The following is a 21,328-nucleotide window of genomic DNA, read 5'->3' on the forward strand; positions in this document are numbered from 1 at the left end:
TAGAGCTAAGGCCTTTGTCTCCTTTACTTGAGCATTTCCTTCATGAGTCATCTTTAGAGATTCAAAGATGTCATGAGCTGTTTCTCTGTTTGTTATCTTCCCATACTCAACATGAGAGATAGCATTTAGCAATATGGTCCTTGACTTGTGATGATTCTTGAATTCTTTCTTTTGGTCATCACTCATAGCTTGCCTTGTAATCTTGACTCCACGAGTGTTTACAGGATATGTGTAACCATTCAACACTAAGTCCCATAAGTCACCATCTTGACAAAGAAAGTAACTTTCAAGTCTATCCTTCCAATAATCAAAATTTTCACCGTCAAAGACTGGTGGTTTATTGTAACCATTGAAGCTACTGCTTCCATTGTTACCATTGTTGTTTTGTTCAGGAGTAGGAGTAGATGAAGTTGTTTCAACCATTTTGACTTTGTGTTTTTCTCTCTGAATCTTTTGTCTAACACGGTTAAGTGCTTGCACATAGAACCGGCACTCTGATGCCAATTGAAGGAGTGAAAAACACTTAGAAAGGGGGGAGGATTGAATAAGTGTAACATAAAAACTTGGAAGATAAAAACAATGAACACAGTTATTTTTATCCTGGTTCATTGTTAACCAAACTACTCCAGTCCACCCCTGACAATGTGATTTACCTCAAATGAGGATTTAATCCACTAATCCAACTGATTACAATGGTTTTCCACTTAGATACCCTCTAAGTCTTTTAGAGTCTACAGATCACAACTTGATCACTCTAGGAAATCCTTTTACAATCAATGTAAAAATAAATGTTTACAAGAGTTTGATTTTCTTCTAAAAAAGCTGTAATCACAACAGTGATATTTCTCTTAAGTTCTAATTCTTAACACTCACTAAGATATTACAAAGTTGTGAGGTTGAAGATGAAGTTCTTCTTTGCTTTTCACGATTTCAGTTTGACAGCGTTTTGGTATAATGTAAGAGAGTTAGTTGCTGCTTCTGAATCAGAACTTCTATATATAGGCGCTTGAGAGGAAATGACCGTTGGGAGCATTTAATGCTTTGCGTGAATAATACAACACTGCATTTAATGTTTCACACTTTTGTCAACTACCTCGAGCCATGCTTTTGCTGCTTTTACTGACTTTGCCTTTTGTAGCTTCTAACGTTCCTTTTGTCAGTCAGAGATTTGACGTTATAGCTTTTCATCTTGTACTTTCTTCTGGACTCAGAATGTGTTGAATAGACATTTGAATTTCAGAGTCTCCAGCTTTGGTGCAGAGCATCTTCTGTCTTCTGACTTTGAAGAGCTTTGAGCGTGATACCATCAGAGCTTCAGAGCTTGTACTTCTGACTGCCATCTTCTGATGCTTTCCAGTTCATGTTCTGATTCTGCATGACCATCTTCTGATGTCTTGTCAGACCATGTTCTGATGAAGCCATCCAGAACTTCCGGGTCAGTGCTTCTGAATGCTGATTTGTGCATACTCTTTTATACTTTTTCTGAAATGGAAAACGTAAAGGATTAGAGTACCACATTGTCTTATACAAAATTCATACTTAATGTTATCATCAAAACTAAGAATATTGATCAGAATATTTCTTGTTCTAACATTATTTTTTTTGGTTAAATGAGGAGAAATCTTAAAAGATAAGTGAGAATATGAAGAAGAACAATAAGGAGAAGAAGACTAATAAGAAGGCAACACATATGGATAGTCTGAGAAGAGAGATGAGGAAAAAATGTGGCTGACAGAAGTGGAAGTTCTCAAGACATGTCAGTGAGTTTGTAATAAAGCTAATAGTACAATATATGTACAACTAATAGATAAAATTGTCCAACTAACATCAACAAAATACAATGTATTTTTATTTTATTTTATCCGTTGCTGGAAATATAATTATACCTATTACTTATTAAACCACCATTATAAATACTATTTATTACTTATTAAAATATAATAATTTTTATTAAATTTTAAATTTATCTTTTTATTATTTTGGATCCTTTATACTATACCGTCATTATTATAATATCGATAAATTTTAATATTATAGTTATCTTTCTCTTTTATATTATAATATCGCTAATATTTTAAAGTTTGAATTAAAGTCAGAAACATTTAATGATATTAAAATATAAGAAGTTAAATATATGTTTCACATAAAATTTTTTATAATATAAAAAAATTATATAAAAAAATTCAATAATAATGTTTATTAATTATGTCCTATTGCATACTGACACGATTCGGATAGGTACCTTGCCTTAAGGACATGTTGAATGAACCATTGGTCTATAACTTTTATTGGGATTTATTATTCATTCAATTGTATTTACATAAACTTAATTGATGTATTTTCTTTTATGTTATCACCTTCCATTATTTTTTTTCCAGTCAAATCTATTGACAATGCCATTCGACAATTATGCTATTTGTTCATACTTTAGAGGATGCAAGCTTCCAAGCTCAAAGCCATACTTTTCATGTTCAATATCTATTCTGCAAGATAACGTGAATAAATTAACTGCATGCAAAATTAAACACACAAAACCATTCTTTCATAATGCATGAAAGGGTAGCAAACAAAAGTTTTGGGAAGCAAATGTCATTTCATAATGCATGAAAAGGGTAGCAAACAAAAGTTTCAGAAAGCAAGCATTAAAGTTTCATAAAATTTTCTAAATGGATTAACATGCAGGAAGCAAGAATTTCATACTGTTATTGCCATTGTCATTCCACATCCATGGTTCATTGTTTTAACTCTAACTCTCTAAGATATTTCAAAATGATTCTGTTTGTTATTGCCATTGCTTCAAAACGTTGCTCTTCAAAACATGCAGGAAGCATTCTGTTTGTTATTAACTCTAACTTTCTCTTTTGTTATTGCCATTGTCATTCCACATGCCCACACCATGGTTCATTGTATTAACGTAATAAACTCTTTGATTACGTTCCTAAAATATTGAATATTGACATGAACAAACTTAGAATATTAACGACAATACGAAGTTATCGATCAAAATAATAAATATTAGCGGGAACTTGAATTTATTGATTAAAATATTAAATATTAACAGAAACATAAATTTACAAAACAAAAAATTGGATATTAACGAAAAAAAATTAGTGATCAAAATATTAAACATTAACAAAAACATGATATTACTATTGATAAAACAGTAATAATTTAAGTCAAATAATTAATCTTTTTAATTTTTATTGCATACTACTAAAATACACTTAATTATTCTTTTATTTAAAAACAATAATTTCTTAAATCAACGAGCATATCCGGTACCCGTCCGAAGCGTATCCATCCCGCTAGTTTTTCCAGATCACTCTATCAAAAATGCAGTGAATCAACTCCCTAAAATTTAAACCTATCCATTAACTAGTTCAGTTTTATTTCTTTAGGGTTTTCTCTGGATCTCGTTCTCTTCCGGCGTCGCTTGTTGCAACTGAATCAGAAGCAGATTGAAATCGCGCTCCTTCGTCGATCTCGTTCTCTTCCGCTGGTCGAAAATGGAGAAGTCTGTCACTCAGAAGAGCAATAAGGTTAGCAATCACATACCTGACGATGCTTCACTCTCCATTCTATCAAAACTCTCTATAAAATCTCTCAAGAGATTTCAATGTGTGTGTAAACAATGGTCAATCTTATTTCAAAACCCTTATTTCATGAATATCTACCGCAATCATATCATACATACTAATCATTCTGATTATCATGATGACGAGGTATCTCTCATCTTACATCATGCTGTAGAAGTTAATTCCTCAGATACTCCCGGACACGGATGCTGCTCCAATTTGTATTTCGTTTCTGGGGACAGATTCGAGAACATGCTCAAATTTGATTTTTCACTCCCCTTTCAAGTCCTTGGCCCAGTTATTACTATTATCGGGTCTACAAGTATCAATGGCACTCTTTGTCTCTCTACTTTCTTTAATGATGAGAAACATGTTGTATTGTGGAATCCAGCTACCGACGAATTTAATGTCATTCCTCCTAGTCCTGTTGAGTCCTCTCCTTACCGGTCGGTTGTGGCTTCTGTTCATGGATTTGGTTATGATCAGCTTAACGATGACTATAAGGTGATTCGGTATGTAGAATTTAATAGTCTAACTTGCGATGAATTGTACTTTCTGGGTATGTCGTGGAAAGATCCATTATTCAGAAATGTATCCCTTGAGCCTTTATGGGAGATATATAGTCTAAAAAGCAGCACTTGGAAGAAACTTGATGTTGACATACCTATGGTGTTCTGCCCTGAAATTTCGAATGTCCTTATCCGATTCTACCTGGATGGAATGTGTCATTGGTGTGATAAATTTGAAATAGACAATGATGGATCATATTTTGTTTCATTTGATGTCAGCAATGAGGTGTCTTTTACAACACCCTTGCCCTTAGACATCGATGATACTTTTGATCTTAGATCGGCGAAGAGGCATTTGGTGATATTAAATGAGTCCATTGGTTTGATCACATATAGCCAGGAGATGAATACTCTTCACATATCAGTTTTAGGTGAAATTGGGGTAAAGGAATCGTGGACTAAACTTTTCATTATTGGGTCATTGCCTTTTGTTGACTATCCCGTCGAAGCAGGGAGGAATGGTGACTTATTCTTCGTAAAAAAAGACGGAGAACTAGCTTGTTTTAATTTGGTTACCCAGATGGTTACGGAGCTTGGTGTAGTAGGATCGATGATTCATATGGTGATTTATAAAAGAAGTCTTCTTTCGATAAGAGGAATAAATAAATAATTATTATTGTTTTGTTTTCACCCAAGAGGTCTATTTAGACCTTCTTGGGATTTTCATTACGTTGTATGCAAAGTGGCTTGTCAATTGCACATATCATACTTGTCATCAAGTAGACAGATTAAGAAACCGTTTGATGATATGAATTTTGCTTTATCAATTTTGTTTTGAAAAATTTATCTCTAAATTCGCATATTTATGTGGTTTGCATTTCCATTGTAACTTGTAAGAATGATCTTTAGCCTTTACTGAATGACCCGCAATTGTAACATGTAACTTGTAAATGTTGATACTCAAATGAGAATATATCTCTGTTTGAAATTTGTCTTTCATTACCCTGAGTTTTTCGTGGGAATGATAGGGTATATCAGACATTGGTTTATTTGGCTTTTGTGTTATCTTCCATTAATTACCATCAGTCTTTATCTTGTGAGGTAGAACATGTGAATTATTTTGTGTGTTTGTAATGTATAAAGGTTGGAAGATGTTAGCGTCTTTCATAGGAAAATGAGCAGTCTCTGTGGGCTTGTAGAAGGTCTAACAAGATTGAGGTTAGTATTAATAAGAGAAGACTTTGCGATGAAGTAATAGAAGTTCAGTTCAAGATTCATTTAATTGTCTATTTCTGTTTCTATCAAATATCAAACTGAGATGCTGTGAACATTCTGCAAAGTATCCTTCGTATATTTACAAAGGTCTTGTTTGGACTCTATATTTTGAAGAATTGCCCAGAGAACAAATTGAGCAGTTATGGCAGCCTTAAGCTACAAGTTTCATTCCACCAACCAACTACTTCAATTCTCATAATATCAAGAGCAAAAGCAATCAAGCATTCCATTTCCTTCTCAGCTTAGCCTATACAAAGCAAGCTAAAGGTACCAACTACCAGCCTTAAGAGCACTTTCAAAATTAACTCTTTGATTTATTGCACATAAATTATTAAGTGCAATCAACATGCATTTATAAAGGAAAGCAGTACTAACTGTGATTAAGGCCCAAGGAAGGGAGGTAGCTGCAGCGGTTTGATACATACCATCTTTGAGAATAGATTATACAGGTTTTTTTTAGTGTCATTTTAGCTTCATTATATCTAAACCAACTTTCTTTATCTTCTCCTTATTCTTCAAAATTTTCTTCAAGGTCCGTGGCTTAGAATATCCCTTGAAAATATCCATACTAAATGACTTTTCAAATTTTGGGAGATTTACATAAACTTTGTAAACAACTCAGAAGTTGATGTCTATGGTCAGAAGGAAGCTGAAGTCACTATAATGATTTCACCCGAATTCACTCCTGAGCAGTATGAAAAACTGTTCAGTGAAGTACCATTACCCAGCCTGCTCATTTCAATAGTTGTACCTTTGGCTCCTGGATAATTGATTCAGGAGCTAGTGATCACATGTTCTTCATTAAATTGTTTCAACTCATATAGTGAGATTGAACCAATTATTGTCAGGCTGCAAATTCAACATTTCTTAGTAGCCAAACTTGCTGGAAGAGTTAAATTTTTTCACCTGGTTAAGTTTTTCTGTACATACCCGAGTTTTCCCTTGATTTACTTTATGTCTCTCGATTGTGTTCAACTCTGAAGTTATAAGACTCATAGGAGGGCTACTCAACTACTGAGTCCTTTTTCAGGAATTGTCCACTTCAGACCTTAATTCTTCCCCCAAGCTTAGTGCATGTTAAGTGAAGTTTGCCGGGGATTTCATCTGTTTCATAACTACTGTCCAAGTACTAGTAGTATTTATGATATGTGAAAAATGAATTAGCATATCTGGTTTTACTTGTCTTAAGCAACTGATATTTTCTTTTTATTTTTAACTTGTTTTTTACATCTACTAAAATTCTTCTCTTTAACCAACAATGAATTGATCTTTAAAAGATTTTGGCCTCTTTTGAAACTGCAACAACTTTATAATAAATTTTAGATGAACTTACTTGCAGCAACTTTATAATAAATTTACGTAACTTCTTTCTTTCTAAGTAGAAAAACAATTTCTTTTTGTGAAATATATATTATAGTCTTAGCTTGATATTGATTAGTCACATTATAATATTATATAATAATATAATACTTTGCTTAAGAGCATCTCCAATGGTGCAACTTACATTTGAGTTCTTTATGGGACCCACTAAGCTACATCATATTAAAAGAATTTATTTAATTTTAACTTTAATAAAAATCTGATATGGGTTCCACAACTTTATCTCATAACTTGATTTGATTGGGTAATACAATCTTTTAGTTGTTGCATTGCAATGCAACTCTATTATGACATGACAAAATTTTTAAATATTTAATTATTAAATTAATGGTACAGGTGGAGAACTCAATAGAAGAAACTACCATTGAAGATGGTCTTAGGATAACTTCATGTTCAAAAAATGGGTTCAGTGGGCCCAGATGTACTTCATATTTTTTTAGTAGACCTACATTTTTAAAGGTGGCGTAAACCAAAATGTTTACTTTGAGTTAATCTTAACAATTATTTATTCTTCTAAGCCCTCAATTAAAATTAGGGGTGGCGAACGGGCATGTTCGTCCCATTTAAGTTTATTATGAAAAAAACCGCAAAAAAGTAGAGTGGGGTGAACATAATTGAGGGTGCGGACCTAAAATCTTTATCCGCCCATCAACAAAGTGAGGGCGGAGCGACACTATACATTTTAAGTCTAAAAATACAAAAATTTATGCTAATGCCCGCCTCTGCAAAAAAAATTGGACTGACACATTAGAATGTGCAAGCTTAAACCCTTGACCCGCTCCGCACATAAGTGCAGACAAAATGGGCATGCTTAACGAGTTGTGTCAGTTTTTTCACCTCTGCTTAAAGCACTTGGGAAAAACGGTTGCAATCCTGTGGAAAATGATCCAAGAAGTCTCTAGTACTCTATAACGATTTGTTCTTTTGATTCTCTCTCCAATGTGTGGCGTCTCTATTTTCTCCTCCCCAATATTGAATTTGCTTGAGTGAGTGTCTTTGTATTCATCATGGATTTCTTTCTCTCTAGATCTGCTGGTGTTGATTGAGACTCATACATAGGTGCCTATCCAGGCTCACACATATGGGGGTTCCCTAGAGGTTTCTCTGACCTTGTCGTGTTCACTCGGTACTCCGATTATTTGGCATTTAGATTATGGCTGAGAGAGGTATAAATATTTTAATTTAAGTTGTTTTTATTTATTAGTGGTTAATAAAATGTAGCTGATGATTTATGTTTTTTTTGTTACAGAACCGCACTCCATTGAAGTTCCCCACTCATGGGTCGAAGTTGAAGAAGCTTTCGGTAGCGCATATGTATGATGAGGTTAAGGTAGTTTTTGTGGATGTTGGCATGCTTCCGTTGATGGACCGTTCACTCACCATAGTTGATGCTCCCTTGTTGTCCGCTTTAAATGAGCAATGACATATGAAGACATCTTTCTTTTATCTTCCCTTTGGTGAGATGACGATTATCCAGGATGATGTCTCCAACCTTTTCCATCTCCCCATTGTTGGTAACTTGTTCACCCTCAGCTGCTAAACTAGGAGATTGCATGTATGGTTGTTGAGACATACTAGGGTGTTACACGAGAGTTGGTATTGGAGGAGCTCATGGCTAATAAAGGTGCTCATTTTCCGTCTCTCTTGGCTACGAGATACTTTTCAGTCATTGGTGGAGCATTCCATGTATGAGGCAGACACTAGAGTATATGTGTTGCATTTTTTTAGATGTACTAATTTAACAGATAAGTCTCATTTAGTATTTCTAATTTATTGTACACTTATATATATATATTACAGTGTTGGATAAACGAATATTTCTCGTCTATTTGTGACATGCATTATATATATATATATATATATATATATATATATATATATTACAGTGTTGGATAAACGAATATTTCTCGTCCATTTGTGACATGCATGATCGTGGTCCTATCACGAATGACTCCCCACGGTCCACCAGATGACCCTCAATACATTCTCATTCATATAGTATTCTTGAGTACATGCGTAGGATTGATGCTGGATCGTGTGTATGCACAAGTATACAGAGAGTATCAGAGTAATATAAAAGATTGTCAAACCCACAGAGACCAAACAGTCAATCTATTGTTATTATTGCTACAGTATTTCGGTTTTTACAAAGCCTCATGTGTCTGACACAATCAAGATCAAGAATGCGGTGTGGCAGAGGTACTAAGTTGGCAAGCTTATCATCAAGGCCTATAGCACGGGCTAATGAGGTAATCAAGCCCCCAAAAGAGATGTTTCCTCTTCCATTGGCGCTCATGTGTGCTATCATAAAAGGGGCCAAATTTACCTGTCTACCGTTAAGGGCAACCTACAAATAAAACATCTTTTTCGTGTTTGTTTTGTTAGTATTCTCCTGGCCAAAATAGTGTCTGCTAACATTTGGCGAAAATAGCGGGTGACCGGGTTATGAATTGTGGATGCATGGTTACCCTCAAAGGAGTGTGTCATAAAACCAATAATATCTCTCCAAAATAAGCAAGCCTCATGTCCCCACTTAGATTCAAGTGGAGCTTCACAAGGTATCCCCTCCCCGTGAGTAAATTCCAATGATTCAACAATTTGACCAGTAGTGTATTCATAATCTACGTTAAATATACGAAACTTGGCGGTACCTACAGTACTTGGGGACTCAGACACAACAGTCTTGTATTCATAATTTACTTTAAAACAGTCTTGTTTTACTTTAACTTTACTCTGCACACTTTCATTACACCACCATGATTCTTTACCCCTAGGTCCAAAATATCTAGATTCACTTAATGTCTCTTTAGGCACTTTTGTAATATCTTGGGTCATCTTATTCCAGACATCATTTGCACTTCCTTGTGGCTGTCCAAATCTTCCTCCAAGATCTTGTGTTGAAAAATTCCTTGTTTTTCATCTTTAAATATAACCCATTGATTTGTGGCGCTACCATATGACTTCTTCTCTTTTCTCTCCCTTTAATTCTTACACCCATAACCAAAAATCTATGTTGGATAGTAAAGCTCTCTCCAAGAATAACTTGACAGTCCAAGCAATCTTCCTATCTAACTTCATGATAAGAAAGAAATCTATCTAAGAACATGTCTTCCCACTTTTATATGTGATAATATGTTCATCTCTTTTCTTAAATCCTGTATTTGCTATAGTAAGATTGAAAGCCAACAAAAAAACTCCAAGATGAATTTACCCCTCCGTATTAATCTCCCCTAGGGAAAAACCCCATGTCCACTCTCAAAACCTCTTGTCACGCTACCTACAAGTCCATTGAGATCCCCTCTTAAGAAAAGCTCCTCTCATTGGGGTATATCATGAAGTAAACCTTCTAAATCCTACCAAAATTTTACCTTAAGGTGTTTTGCTAATCCAAACTGAGGTGTGTACCCGCTAACAACATTAAAGGTGTCTTGTTCCACTACAAATTTCAAGGCTATGGTTCGATCTCATACTCTTTTCACATCCATAATATCCTTCTTCCTCTCCTTATCCACAATAATCTCCGTCCCATTTTTTATCTAACTTTTCCGGTGAACCAAAGCTTAAATATCGAGTTTTCTAATTCTCTCTCTTTTTCACCTGTGCACTTAGTTTCTTGTAGGCACATAAAATTGATCTTCTTCCTAACCATAACATCCACTATTTCCATAGATTTTCTAGTATGTGTGCCTATATTCCATGATCTAAAGCGAATCCTCCTCCCATGAACTAACTTCTTTACCCAAACCCGTTCACGAAAATATAGAAACCCTTGCTTATTTTTTACTACATTCGAGCGCAATGCAGCGACCCTTGCTCTTTGGACAATATACCTGAGCCATACATTGAGTTGCTTACGGGTAACGACTTATCATTCCCATTATTTCATAGCTGATCCATGTCATAGAGAGTTGACACACTTTTACGTTGACTGTCGAGTGCCTAACACAACCCTCTCCTTTTATTTGGACTTAGGATTGGCTTACGTTTAAGTTTTACACTAACTAGTCCAAAATTAAACGCTGAAAAAAATAAACTTCTTCTTTCGGGATCTTGACTTGTACACAGCTTCACAAATTCAACTCTATCCGAAATATTTACTCGAATTTGCTTCTTGAACCTTTCAGCTCCAACAACCTGCTCCTAAGTCTCCGTCTACGAAAATTTTCACACAATTCTGCCAATATCTTAGGAGTTGGATTGTATGAAGATTTAAAAGAACTCCTACCATGTATGTAGACTTCCACACGGTACTACCGATATCAACATGAAGAGAATAACCTTCTTTTTTTCATCAGGAATATCTGAAACAGACACAACACCACCCAATCTTGCAATGTTTTGAAATCTTAAACAAATCTTCAAAGAAATATTAAATTCAAAACAAATATCCTCGATCAATCACAAACATTTCAATGTGAGATTCAGATCCATGTAACAATGAAAATAATGAGATAGAAGATTAAAGAAATTGATTCCAAGTGTTCACTAAAGATTCAAACTCTTTTGATGAAAAGAAAGAACAAGTGGTTTGTGAGTTTTCAAGTCATCAATGGAAGAATGTGCTTTCTAACATTGTTGAAGGTTTTGAGAGTAAAAAATGATTTATAAGTGCTAGAGATGAATCACATAAAATAGTGAAAAAATCATGTTTGATTCGAGTCAAGAGTATTTGGTGATTTGAGTCAAGTGGCCAAGTAACGAGGAACAAAATCTGCATTTAAAGAGAGACCTATTTTTCTGTTATTCCATTCAAGAGTAAAGCATGATTCAAATCACAAGGTATATGATTCGAGTCATGGTTTGGTGATGATTCAACTAAAACTTGGCAGAGGCGGAAGAAGGACTAGGGATATGACTCATGTATAGACTATGATTTGAATCACAATGTGCATGGTTCCACTCATAAGCTCACACAAAATTCTGGTTCTTCCCTGCCTATTTTTTTCGACTCAGAGGATAGTGTGATTCGAATCACAATGTGCATGATTCCACTCTTAAGCTCACACAAAATTTTGGTTCTTCCCTGCCTATTTTTTTCGACTCAGGGGATAGTGTGAATCGAATCACACATTCAAAATTTCAAAATTTCAAGTTTTCTAAGATCTTTTGAGATTATACTTTTGACATGACTTGAATCAATCTCAATTATGGTTCTTGTTCCACAAACTCAAACACAAACAGTTTAAATTATGCATGCTAAAATACATATCCAAAACTCAGTCCTCATGATGCACAATTGAAAATGAGACTCATATATAAGACTAAAGACAAAGTAAAGATTAAGAGATAAGCAATAAAATCACATGGGATCTCCCTCTTAATGCATCAGAGACATGCATGCAACTTCATTTAGTAGGAGCAAGGAGAGCCCAATGGCTTCCTGCATATTGTTAAGAGTCCCACATCGGACAATATATGGCCTGAACATGTCCTTATAAGTGGGGGCAAACCTCAACCTACAAGCCGGTTTTGTAGGGTTGAGTTAGGCCCAACCACTTTTTTTAACATGGTATCAGAGCCTAGTTTAAGATCCGGTGGGCCACCTTCTATGGTTTCCGTTATCGGGTCACCCACAATTTATTTCCACGCTCCAGTTGTCTAGTCCTGGGCGTGAGGGGCTGTATTAAGAGTCCCACATCGGACAATATATGGCCTGAACATGTCCTTATAAGTGGGGGCAAACCTCAACCTACAAGCCGGTTTTGTAGGGTTGAGTTAGGCCCAATCACATTTCTTAACACATATCACTCACGTATGAGTCAATGTCGAGTCCTCATGCTTAATTCTTGATGAGACGTTCATTCTTTTTTGGCGACTTAATGACTTTCACTTTTGCTTTACAACTCGGCTACCAGGATTTGCTTGTGTTGAGGCTAGGTCAGAGGATATGCAGTAAAGCTTCATGTAGGTACATTTTTAGTTGCTTGCTTGAGCATCTCCTGCTGAAAAATTACTCTACTTTTCTTGAGACTTAATCCCGGATTTTCTTGGATTATGGAGAATATGAAGGAAACAGTTGGAGTGAAGAAAAAAATAAACCCTCTCACATTTGTTTGAATGCTTACCACTATAATAAGAGTTAAAAAATGTGGTATTGTGAACAAAAATGATAATCATAGCCATAATAAATCATTGGATGCACCCCTGAAGAAGCAACATGGAAGTAGAAGGGTATTCCATTCTTTCTTGATCCAGGTTCAGGCTTATTGGATCCCCCGATTGTAAGTATCAAGAATCCCATTGAGCCTTAAAGGCAAATCCTAGTAATATTGTATCAGATGATTTTACCTTCATTTGCATTTGCTGTAGTGTAACTTCACTCTCTACAAATCCTTGTTCATTTGCTTCGAAAACTATCATGTACTCAAATACTTGTCATGATTTATTATAAAATCGAACACTTAATGTGCTCAGATATGGTAATCATTGTTTTTATTCAATCAAAACTTTAATCCAATACAGTATTCATTTTTCCACTCTACTTACTCCTCGACAGGAAGAAAAGTCAGATTAACATGGAATATAGAGCACACAAAAATTATACTCATAAAGGTGGAGAAAACATGGAATATAGAGTACACAGAAAATAACATATAATAAAAACATGCAAATAAGTGACATGAGACTAATTTGAATGTAACCTACTAACCTAGTCAATTAATTATTTCACCCTACAAACGCGTCAATCCCAAACTGAAGTGATCTAAAAATCCGAACATAATAGAATACGTCGAGTTATTTAAAATGACAGTAAAAGCAAAGACCTATGCAATGTCTTCTCAAACATGGTAAGTACCATCTGCTGCAGCTACTTCCATTCCTTGGGCCTTATTCACAGTTACTACTGCTTTCCTTTCTATTTCCTTGGCTAATCCAACTTGAGGTGTGTACCCGCTAACAACATTATAAGTGTCTTGTTCCAATACAAATTTCATGGCTATAATTCGATCTCCTACTCTTTTCACATCCACAATATCCTTCTTCTTCTCCATTTTTATCTAACTTTTCCGATGAACCAAAGCTTAAATATCGAGTTTTCTAATTCTCTCTTTTTCACCTGTCCACTTAGTTTCTTGTAGGCACATAAAATTGATCTTCCTCCTAACCATAACGTTCACTATTTCCATATATTTTCTAGTATGTGTGCCTATATTCCATGATCCAAAACGAATTCTTCTCTCATGAACTAACTTCTTTACCTAAATTCGTTCCCAAAAATATAGAGACCCTTGCTTATTTTTTACTACATTCAGGCGCAATGTAGTGACCCTTGCTCCTTTGACAATATACCTGAGCCATACAACGCGTTGCTTACGGACAACAAACTATCATTCACATTATTTCATAGCTGATCCATGTCGTAGAGATTCGACACACTTTTATGTTGACTGTCAAGTGCCTAACACAACCCTATCCTTTTATTCGGAGTTGAGATTGGCTTACGTTTAAGTTTTACATTAACTAGTCCAAAATTAAACGCTGAAAAAAATAAACTCCTTTCTGGATCTTGACTTGTACAGAGCTTCACAAATTGAACTCTATCCGAAATATTTACTCGAATTTTCTTCTTGAATCTTCCATCTCTAACAACCTGCTCCTAAGTCTCTGTCTACGAAAATTCTCACACAATTCTGTCAGTTTCTTAGGAGTTGGATTTGTATGAGGATGAAAAGAACTCCTACCGTGTATGTAGACTTCCACACGGTACTACTGATATCAACTTGAAGAGAAGAACCTTCTTTTTTATTAGGATTATTTGAAACAGACACAACACCACCCAATCTTGCAATCTTTTGAAATCTTAAACAAATCTTCAAATAAATATTAAATTCAAAACAAATATCCTCAAACAATCACAAACATTTCAATGTGAGATTCAAATCCATGTAACAAGGAAAAGAACGAGATAGACGATGAAAGAAATCGTTTGCAAGTGCTCACTAAAGATTCAAACTCTTTTGACGAAAAGAAAGAACAAGTGATTTGTGAGTTTTCAAATCATCAATGGAAGAATGTGCTTTATAACATTGTGGAAGGTTTTGAAAGTAAAAAATGATTTATAGGAGTTAGAGATGAAACACATAAAATAGTGAAAAAAATAATGTTTGATTCGAGTCAAGAGTATTTGGTGATTTGAGTCAGGTGGCCAAATAACGAGGAACAAAATCTGCACTTAAAGAGAGACCCATTTTTCTGTGATTTAATTCAAGAGTAAACCATGATTTGACTCACAAGGTATATGATTTGAGTCATGGTTTAGTCATGATTCAACTAAAACTTGGCAGAGGCGGAAGAAGGACTAGAGATGATGTACAAACTGTGATTCGAATCACAATGTGCATGATTCCACACATAAGCTCACACAAAATCCCGTTTCTTCCCTGCCTATTTTTTTCCGACTCTGGGGATAGTGTGATTCGAATCACACATTCAAAATCTCAAAATTTCAAGTTTTCAAAGATCTTTTGAGATTTTACTTTTGACATGACTTGAATCAATATCAATTATGGTTTTTGTTCCACAAATTCAACTTTTGACTTAAAGTATAAATCACAATGTTCATACATATCCAAAACTCATTCCTCATGATGCGCAATTAAAAATGAAACTCATATATAAGTCTGAAGTCAAAGTAAAGATTAAAAGACAAGCAACAAAACCACGTGGGATCTCCCCCTTAATGCATCAGAGACATGCATGCAACTAACTTTATTTAGTAGGAGCAAGGAGAGCCCAGTGGCTTCCTCCATATCACTCACGTATGAGTCAATATCGAGTCCTCATGCTTAATTCTTGATGAGACCATTCTTTTTTGGCAACTTAGTGGCTTTCACTTTTGTTTTACAACCCAACTATCAGGACTTGCTTGTGTTGAGGCTAGGTCAGAGAATATGCAGTAAAGCTTCATGTAGGTACATTTTTAGTCGCTTGAGCATCTCCTGCTGAAAAATTACTCTACTTTTCTTGAGACTAAGTATCCCGGATTTTCTTGGATTATGGAGAATATGAAGGAAACAATAAACCCTCTCACATTTGCTTGAATGCTTACCACTATAATAAGAGTTAAAAAATGTGGTATTGTGAACAAAAATGATAATCATAGCCATAATAAATCATTGGATGCACCCCTGAAGAAGCAACATGGAAGTAGAAGGGTATTCCATTCTTTCGTGATCCAGGTTAAGGCTTATTGGATCCTCTTGATCCAGGTTCAGGCTTATTGGATCCCCCGGATTGTAAGTATCAAGAATCCCATTGAGCCTTAAAGGCAAATCCTAGTAATATTGTATCAGATGATTTTACCTTCATTTGCATTTGCTGTAGTGTAACTTCACTCTCTACAAATCCTTGTTCATTTGCTTCGAAAACTATCATGTACTCAAATACTTGTCATGATTTATTATAAAATCGAACACTTAATGTGCTCAGATATGGTAATCATTGTTTTTATTCAATCAAAACTTTAATCCAACATACAAAAATTATACTCATAAAGGTGGAGAAAACATGGAATATAGAGTACATAGAAAATAAAATAATAAAAACATGTAAATAAGTGACATGACACTAATTTGAATGTAAACTACTAACCTAGTCAATTAGTTATTTCATTTTCACCCCTACAAACGCGTCAATCCCATTCTGAAGTGATCTAAAAATCTGAACATAATAGAATACGTCTAGTTGTTTAAAATGACACCAAAAGCAAAGGCCTGTACAATGTCTTCTCAAACATGGTAAGTACCAACTGCTGCAGCAACTTCCATTCCTTGGGCCTTATTCACAGTTACTACTGCTTTCCTTTCTATTTCCTTGGCTGCTTCATTCATCGCAACCTGTTCCACAAATGTATGTTGAAAGCACTTAATAATTTGTGTGCAATAAATCAAATAGTTAATTTTGAAAGTGGTTTTAAGGCTGGTAGTTGGTACCTTTAGATTGCTTTGTATAGGCTAAGTTTAGAAAGAAATGGAATGCTTGATTGCTTTTGCTCTTGATATTATGAGAAGTAGTTGGTGGAATGAAACTTGTAGCTTAAGGCTCTGCTATAACTGCTCAATTTGTTCTCTGGGCAGTTCTTCAAAATAGAGTCCAAACTACCAGCCATAATTGCTTAAAAATACGAAGGATACTTCTTGGGTGAAAACAAAACAAAGACAATTATTTATTTATTCCTCTGATCGAAAGAAGGCTTTTTTTTTTATAAATTACCATTTGACTCATGATTCCCTCTACACCAAGCTCCTTAACAGTCCGGGTATCCAAATTAAAACAAGCTAGTTCTCCATCTTTTTTAACGAAGAATATGTCACCATTCCTCCCTGCTTCAACGGGATAGTCAACATAAGGCAATGACCCAATAATGAAAAGTTTGGTCCACGATTCCTTTACACCAATTTCACCTAAAACTGACACGTGAAGAGTATTCGTCTCCTCACTATATGAGATCAAACCAATGGACTTATTCAACATCACCAAATGTCTCTTCACCGATCTAAGATCAAAAGTATCACCGATTTCCAAGGGCATGTGTGTTGTAACACACACCTCATTGCTGACATCAAATGAAACAAAATATGATCCATCATTGTCTTTTTCAATTTTATCCCACCAATGACACATTCCATCCAAGTAGAATCGGATAAGGTCTTTCCCAGTTTTAGGGCGCAGCACCATAGACATGTCGACATCAAGTTTCTTCCAAGAGTGGTTTTTAAGACTATATATCTCCCATACCGGTTCCTCATATACATCTAATGATGGATCATCCTCTGACAAATCCCGACAGTAAATTTCACAGAAAGATAGGCTATTAAATTCTACATAGCGAATCACCTTATAGTCATCGTTAAGATGATCATAACCAAATCCATGAACAATAGCAATAAAAGTCCGGTAAGGTGAGGACTCGACATGGCTAGGAGGAATGACATTGAATTCATCGGTAATTGGATTCCACAATACAACATTTCTCTCATCATCCAATAAATTAGAGAGACAAAGAGTGCCATTGATACTTGTAGACCCGACAATATTAATATCTGGACCAAGGACTTGAAATGGAAGTGAAAAATTCAATTTGAACGTGTTCTCAAATGTCTCACCAGAAACGAAATACAAGGTGGACCAGTGTGTGGGGCCGGGAGTAACTACGGGGTCAATCAGTATAGCATGTTGTAAGATGAGAGATTCATCATCATCATAGTAATCATAATGAGAATGATTTGTATGTATGATATGATTGCGGTAGGTATTCATGAAATAAGGGTTTTCGAATAAGATTGACCATTGTTTACATGCACATTCAAATCTCTGGAGAGATTTTAGAGATAGTTTTGATAGAATGGAGAGTGAAACGTCATCAGGTATGTGATTGCTAACCCTTTTGCTCCTTGGGGTGACAGATTTCTCCATCTTCGACGACGTGTGTGGCAAGAAGAGAACGAGATTGATATAAGAGCGCGCTTTCGTATCGGTTTGGTTTTATTTTTGCGGAAGAAAATGTTAATTCGAATCTGCGGTTAAAACATAAATGATTATAAATAATTAATGTAAAGCTAATTGGTGTCATTTGTAAATGATATTTAAAGTAAAACTAATTAGTGTCTAACATTTGGATCGGTTATAATTTTTCTGGCACTTTTGTGGATACATTATTTTCATATTTTGTGCTCGTAATGTAGTTATTTCTTTGCATATCATTTTCTTTCACTCGACAGCTTGTACGCATCTTTTTGAAACTATTTTTTACGAGTGATAATCTTATTCAAAATCCTCAATTTTTTAAATTAAAGCATACAATAAGCATTATCAACTACTAAATTAACATGGTTCAGAATTAACAGTCTAATTACAATGTTGAGATGAAGAGAAAGAATTTGATTAATGAATTAACCAAACATTGCTTGCTTGATTACTTTGGAGTGTTTTACAAGTAAGTGATATAAACTAGTAACATAGTACCAGAAGATATGTTTTATCTTAGAATCAATTTTGAAATTAGTGTTTTTTGGACAGTTTTCTTTTCTTGGGTTTCCTTTGTGCATAGAGATTTCCAACATTCCTCTTGCTGTCATGAGCGTGATCTCAGCCCGTAATGGGATGCAGTTTTGAATTATAGGTTTTAAGTTTGAAATGAAAGTTTTAGAATGACATAACATAAATTCATGGAGTGGAAATGACAAGAGAAAGATATATTTGCTGGAAATTGTAAAACATAAGAGAACTGACTTAATTGAAATGGTTGAGAACTTTGCAGTGACCCATCAATATGGGAACAGCCTTGAAAGAATCCAGAATTTGTTCTGTTCCAAATAACGATCGAAATGTGAAGCAAAAGCTATGTCTGGATGTAGTTATAGATAGAGGAGTCTTCTAAATCCTGCCACATCTTCATAAGGCTAGCTGGAATCTTGATGTAGTTTAATGGATGCATCCAGAGTAGTACTTGCTGGCTTAGACTCCGTGAGCCTAGTTTTAAGATATTTTACTTTGGCAAATAGAAATTCTGAGTGCGCAAAATACTTCCAATCCAAGGAGTTATTTGAGACCTCTAAAGTCTTTAATTTTGAAAGATAAGTCTAACACTATGCGTTTGCGACTGAACTCCTCAAATGAATTTCTAGCAAGTATCACATCGAAGAGGGTAGTGAAATTATCATTTCTGCAGTGAGTGAATAAAGAATAGTCTGAATATGTGTCCCAATCTGAGTTCTCATCAACATCCACAAGAGGAAACTCATGTTGAATTGAAAAATATATTTTGTGATAGGGCTACTTTTTGGTAAAAATTCAGTACCAACAACATCTTGAGGAAAGAACAACTCTTGCAGCAGCCACCACTTGATACAAGCCCTCTATGTATTTAGCCAAACCAATCATTCCCAACATCTTGAGGTATCTATGATGTATCAGACATTTTAAACCAGAAAATGTAATGAGACAATTCGGGGCTGAACACAATTTAGAGGCAGAGAGCAGATCAAGGGAAAACTGAGGTTTATATATAAAAAATTTCAACATAAAAACATTGTGGCATTAACAAAACAAATTATAAACTAGACCGGTTTGCAAATAGAGAGTAAACTAGATCCTATGAACCATATTAATAGACTTCTTGGATCAAAACAAGAAAGGTAATCAATTAGATATTCCTCTAATGGAAAGAAAACTTTCCTTATAAATTACCATCTGACACATATCTCCTTCGACACCAAGTTCATCAATCATTCCGGTACCCAAATCAAAGCAAACCAGTTCCCTATCTCTTTTAAAAAATATATTGCCTTTCTTCCCTGCTCCAATAGGACGCTCTACATTAGACAATGGTCCAGCAATAAAGAGTTTACTCCACGATTCCTTCACACCAATTTCACCCAAAACCGATATGTGAAAACTAGCTGTATCTATATAGTATGAGATCAAAGCAACGTAACCATTTAACATCACCAAGTGACTCTCCACCAATCCAAGAGCAAAATTATCATCAGGCATGGGTGTTGTAAAACTCACCTCATTACTGACATCAAACGACACTAAATATACTTTATCTCTACATTTATTAACTGATTCTCTTTTAGTCCACCAGTGACACATTCCATCCATGTAAAATCGGACAATTTCTGCATCAGCAAAACAGACCCTCAACACATTCATTTTAATATCGAGTTTCTTCCACGAGTTGCTTCTTAAGCTATAAATCTCCCAAAAAGGGTCGTAACCTCTCTCATTCCAGGACCAAGCTTCATCCGGCAAACCAATATCAAAAGTAGCCATAACACTTCTTTGATCAAACCGTACATATCGAATCACCTTATAGTCATCGCTAACACAGTCATAACCAAATCCATGAATTTGCGGTGCAAAATATTTAGCCGGTGCAATAGACACTATAGGACTAGGAGGAATAACCTTCATTTCTTGGGTGAGAGGATTCCACAATACAATTTTTTTCTCTTCCACTTCCATACTGGTTACACAAAAAATGCCATTGATACTAGCAGAACCCACAATTATAATGTCTTGGCCTAACTCTTTAGATGGAAGTGATGCATCTAACTTGAGCCTGTTCTCAAACCTCTCACCGGAAACCAAATACAAATAAACCTCCAATCGTGGAATAGCTTCCACAATATGGCGTAAGATGAGAGATGCATGATGATCATGATAATCATAATGAGAATGATTTGTATGTATGATATGATTACGATAGGTATTCATGAAGTAAGGGTTTTCGAATAAGATTGACCATTGTTTACATACACATTCAAATCTCTTGAGAGATTTTATAGATAGTTTTGATAGAATGGAGAGTGAAGCATCATCAGGTATGTGATTGTGAACCTTTTTGCTCTTTCGGGTTACAGGTTTCTCCATCTTGGACGACGTGATTGTCTTCTTCCAATTGCAGCCAGAGAAAAGAGCGCATTTTCATATTGGAATGTTGGAATCGGGTGAAAACGAAAATCTGATATGGGACCGGTTCTTTTGGGTTAATACTCTGGTTTTTTCTTGAATCATGTATAATATATTGTTTTTAGTAACGTTGATAAATGTAAACAGACATGAAGCTTAAATTTTTTATTTATT

The 21,328-nt window shown here is 35.1% G+C and overlaps 3 protein-coding genes and 2 pseudogenes across 3 annotated transcripts; 1 reads left to right on the forward strand and 4 right to left on the reverse strand.

Annotated features, from left to right (window-relative positions):
* The first annotated feature begins 3,279 nt into the window (after nt 1–3,279).
* LOC131599925 (putative F-box protein At3g16210) lies at nt 3,280–5,061 on the forward strand. Its single transcript, XM_058872164.1, has one exon. It carries the CDS (start codon nt 3,507–3,509, stop codon nt 4,752–4,754), a length of 1,248 nt encoding a protein of 415 aa, XP_058728147.1. The 5' UTR covers nt 3,280–3,506; the 3' UTR covers nt 4,755–5,061.
* Nucleotides 5,062–8,846: 3,785 nt separating this feature from the next.
* Nucleotides 8,847–10,636, reverse strand: LOC131598056 (uncharacterized; annotated as a pseudogene).
* Nucleotides 10,637–13,518: 2,882 nt separating this feature from the next.
* LOC131598057 (uncharacterized) lies at nt 13,519–14,096 on the reverse strand (annotated as a pseudogene).
* Nucleotides 14,097–16,835: 2,739 nt separating this feature from the next.
* Nucleotides 16,836–18,154, reverse strand: LOC131599926 (F-box/kelch-repeat protein At3g06240-like). The gene has a single exon (XM_058872165.1). The coding sequence runs from the start codon at nt 18,152–18,154 to the stop codon at nt 16,901–16,903; it is 1,254 nt and encodes a 417-aa protein (XP_058728148.1). The 3' UTR covers nt 16,836–16,900.
* A 1,704-nt stretch (nt 18,155–19,858) lies between these two features.
* LOC131599927 (putative F-box protein At3g16210) lies at nt 19,859–21,115 on the reverse strand. The gene has a single exon (XM_058872166.1). The coding sequence runs from the start codon at nt 21,113–21,115 to the stop codon at nt 19,880–19,882; it is 1,236 nt and encodes a 411-aa protein (XP_058728149.1). The 3' UTR covers nt 19,859–19,879.
* Between the last annotated feature and the right edge of the window lie 213 nt (nt 21,116–21,328).

This window comes from Vicia villosa, linkage group LG4 (genome assembly GCF_029867415.1).
Source record: "Vicia villosa cultivar HV-30 ecotype Madison, WI linkage group LG4, Vvil1.0, whole genome shotgun sequence".
Lineage (NCBI taxonomy): Eukaryota > Viridiplantae > Streptophyta > Magnoliopsida > Fabales > Fabaceae > Vicia > Vicia villosa.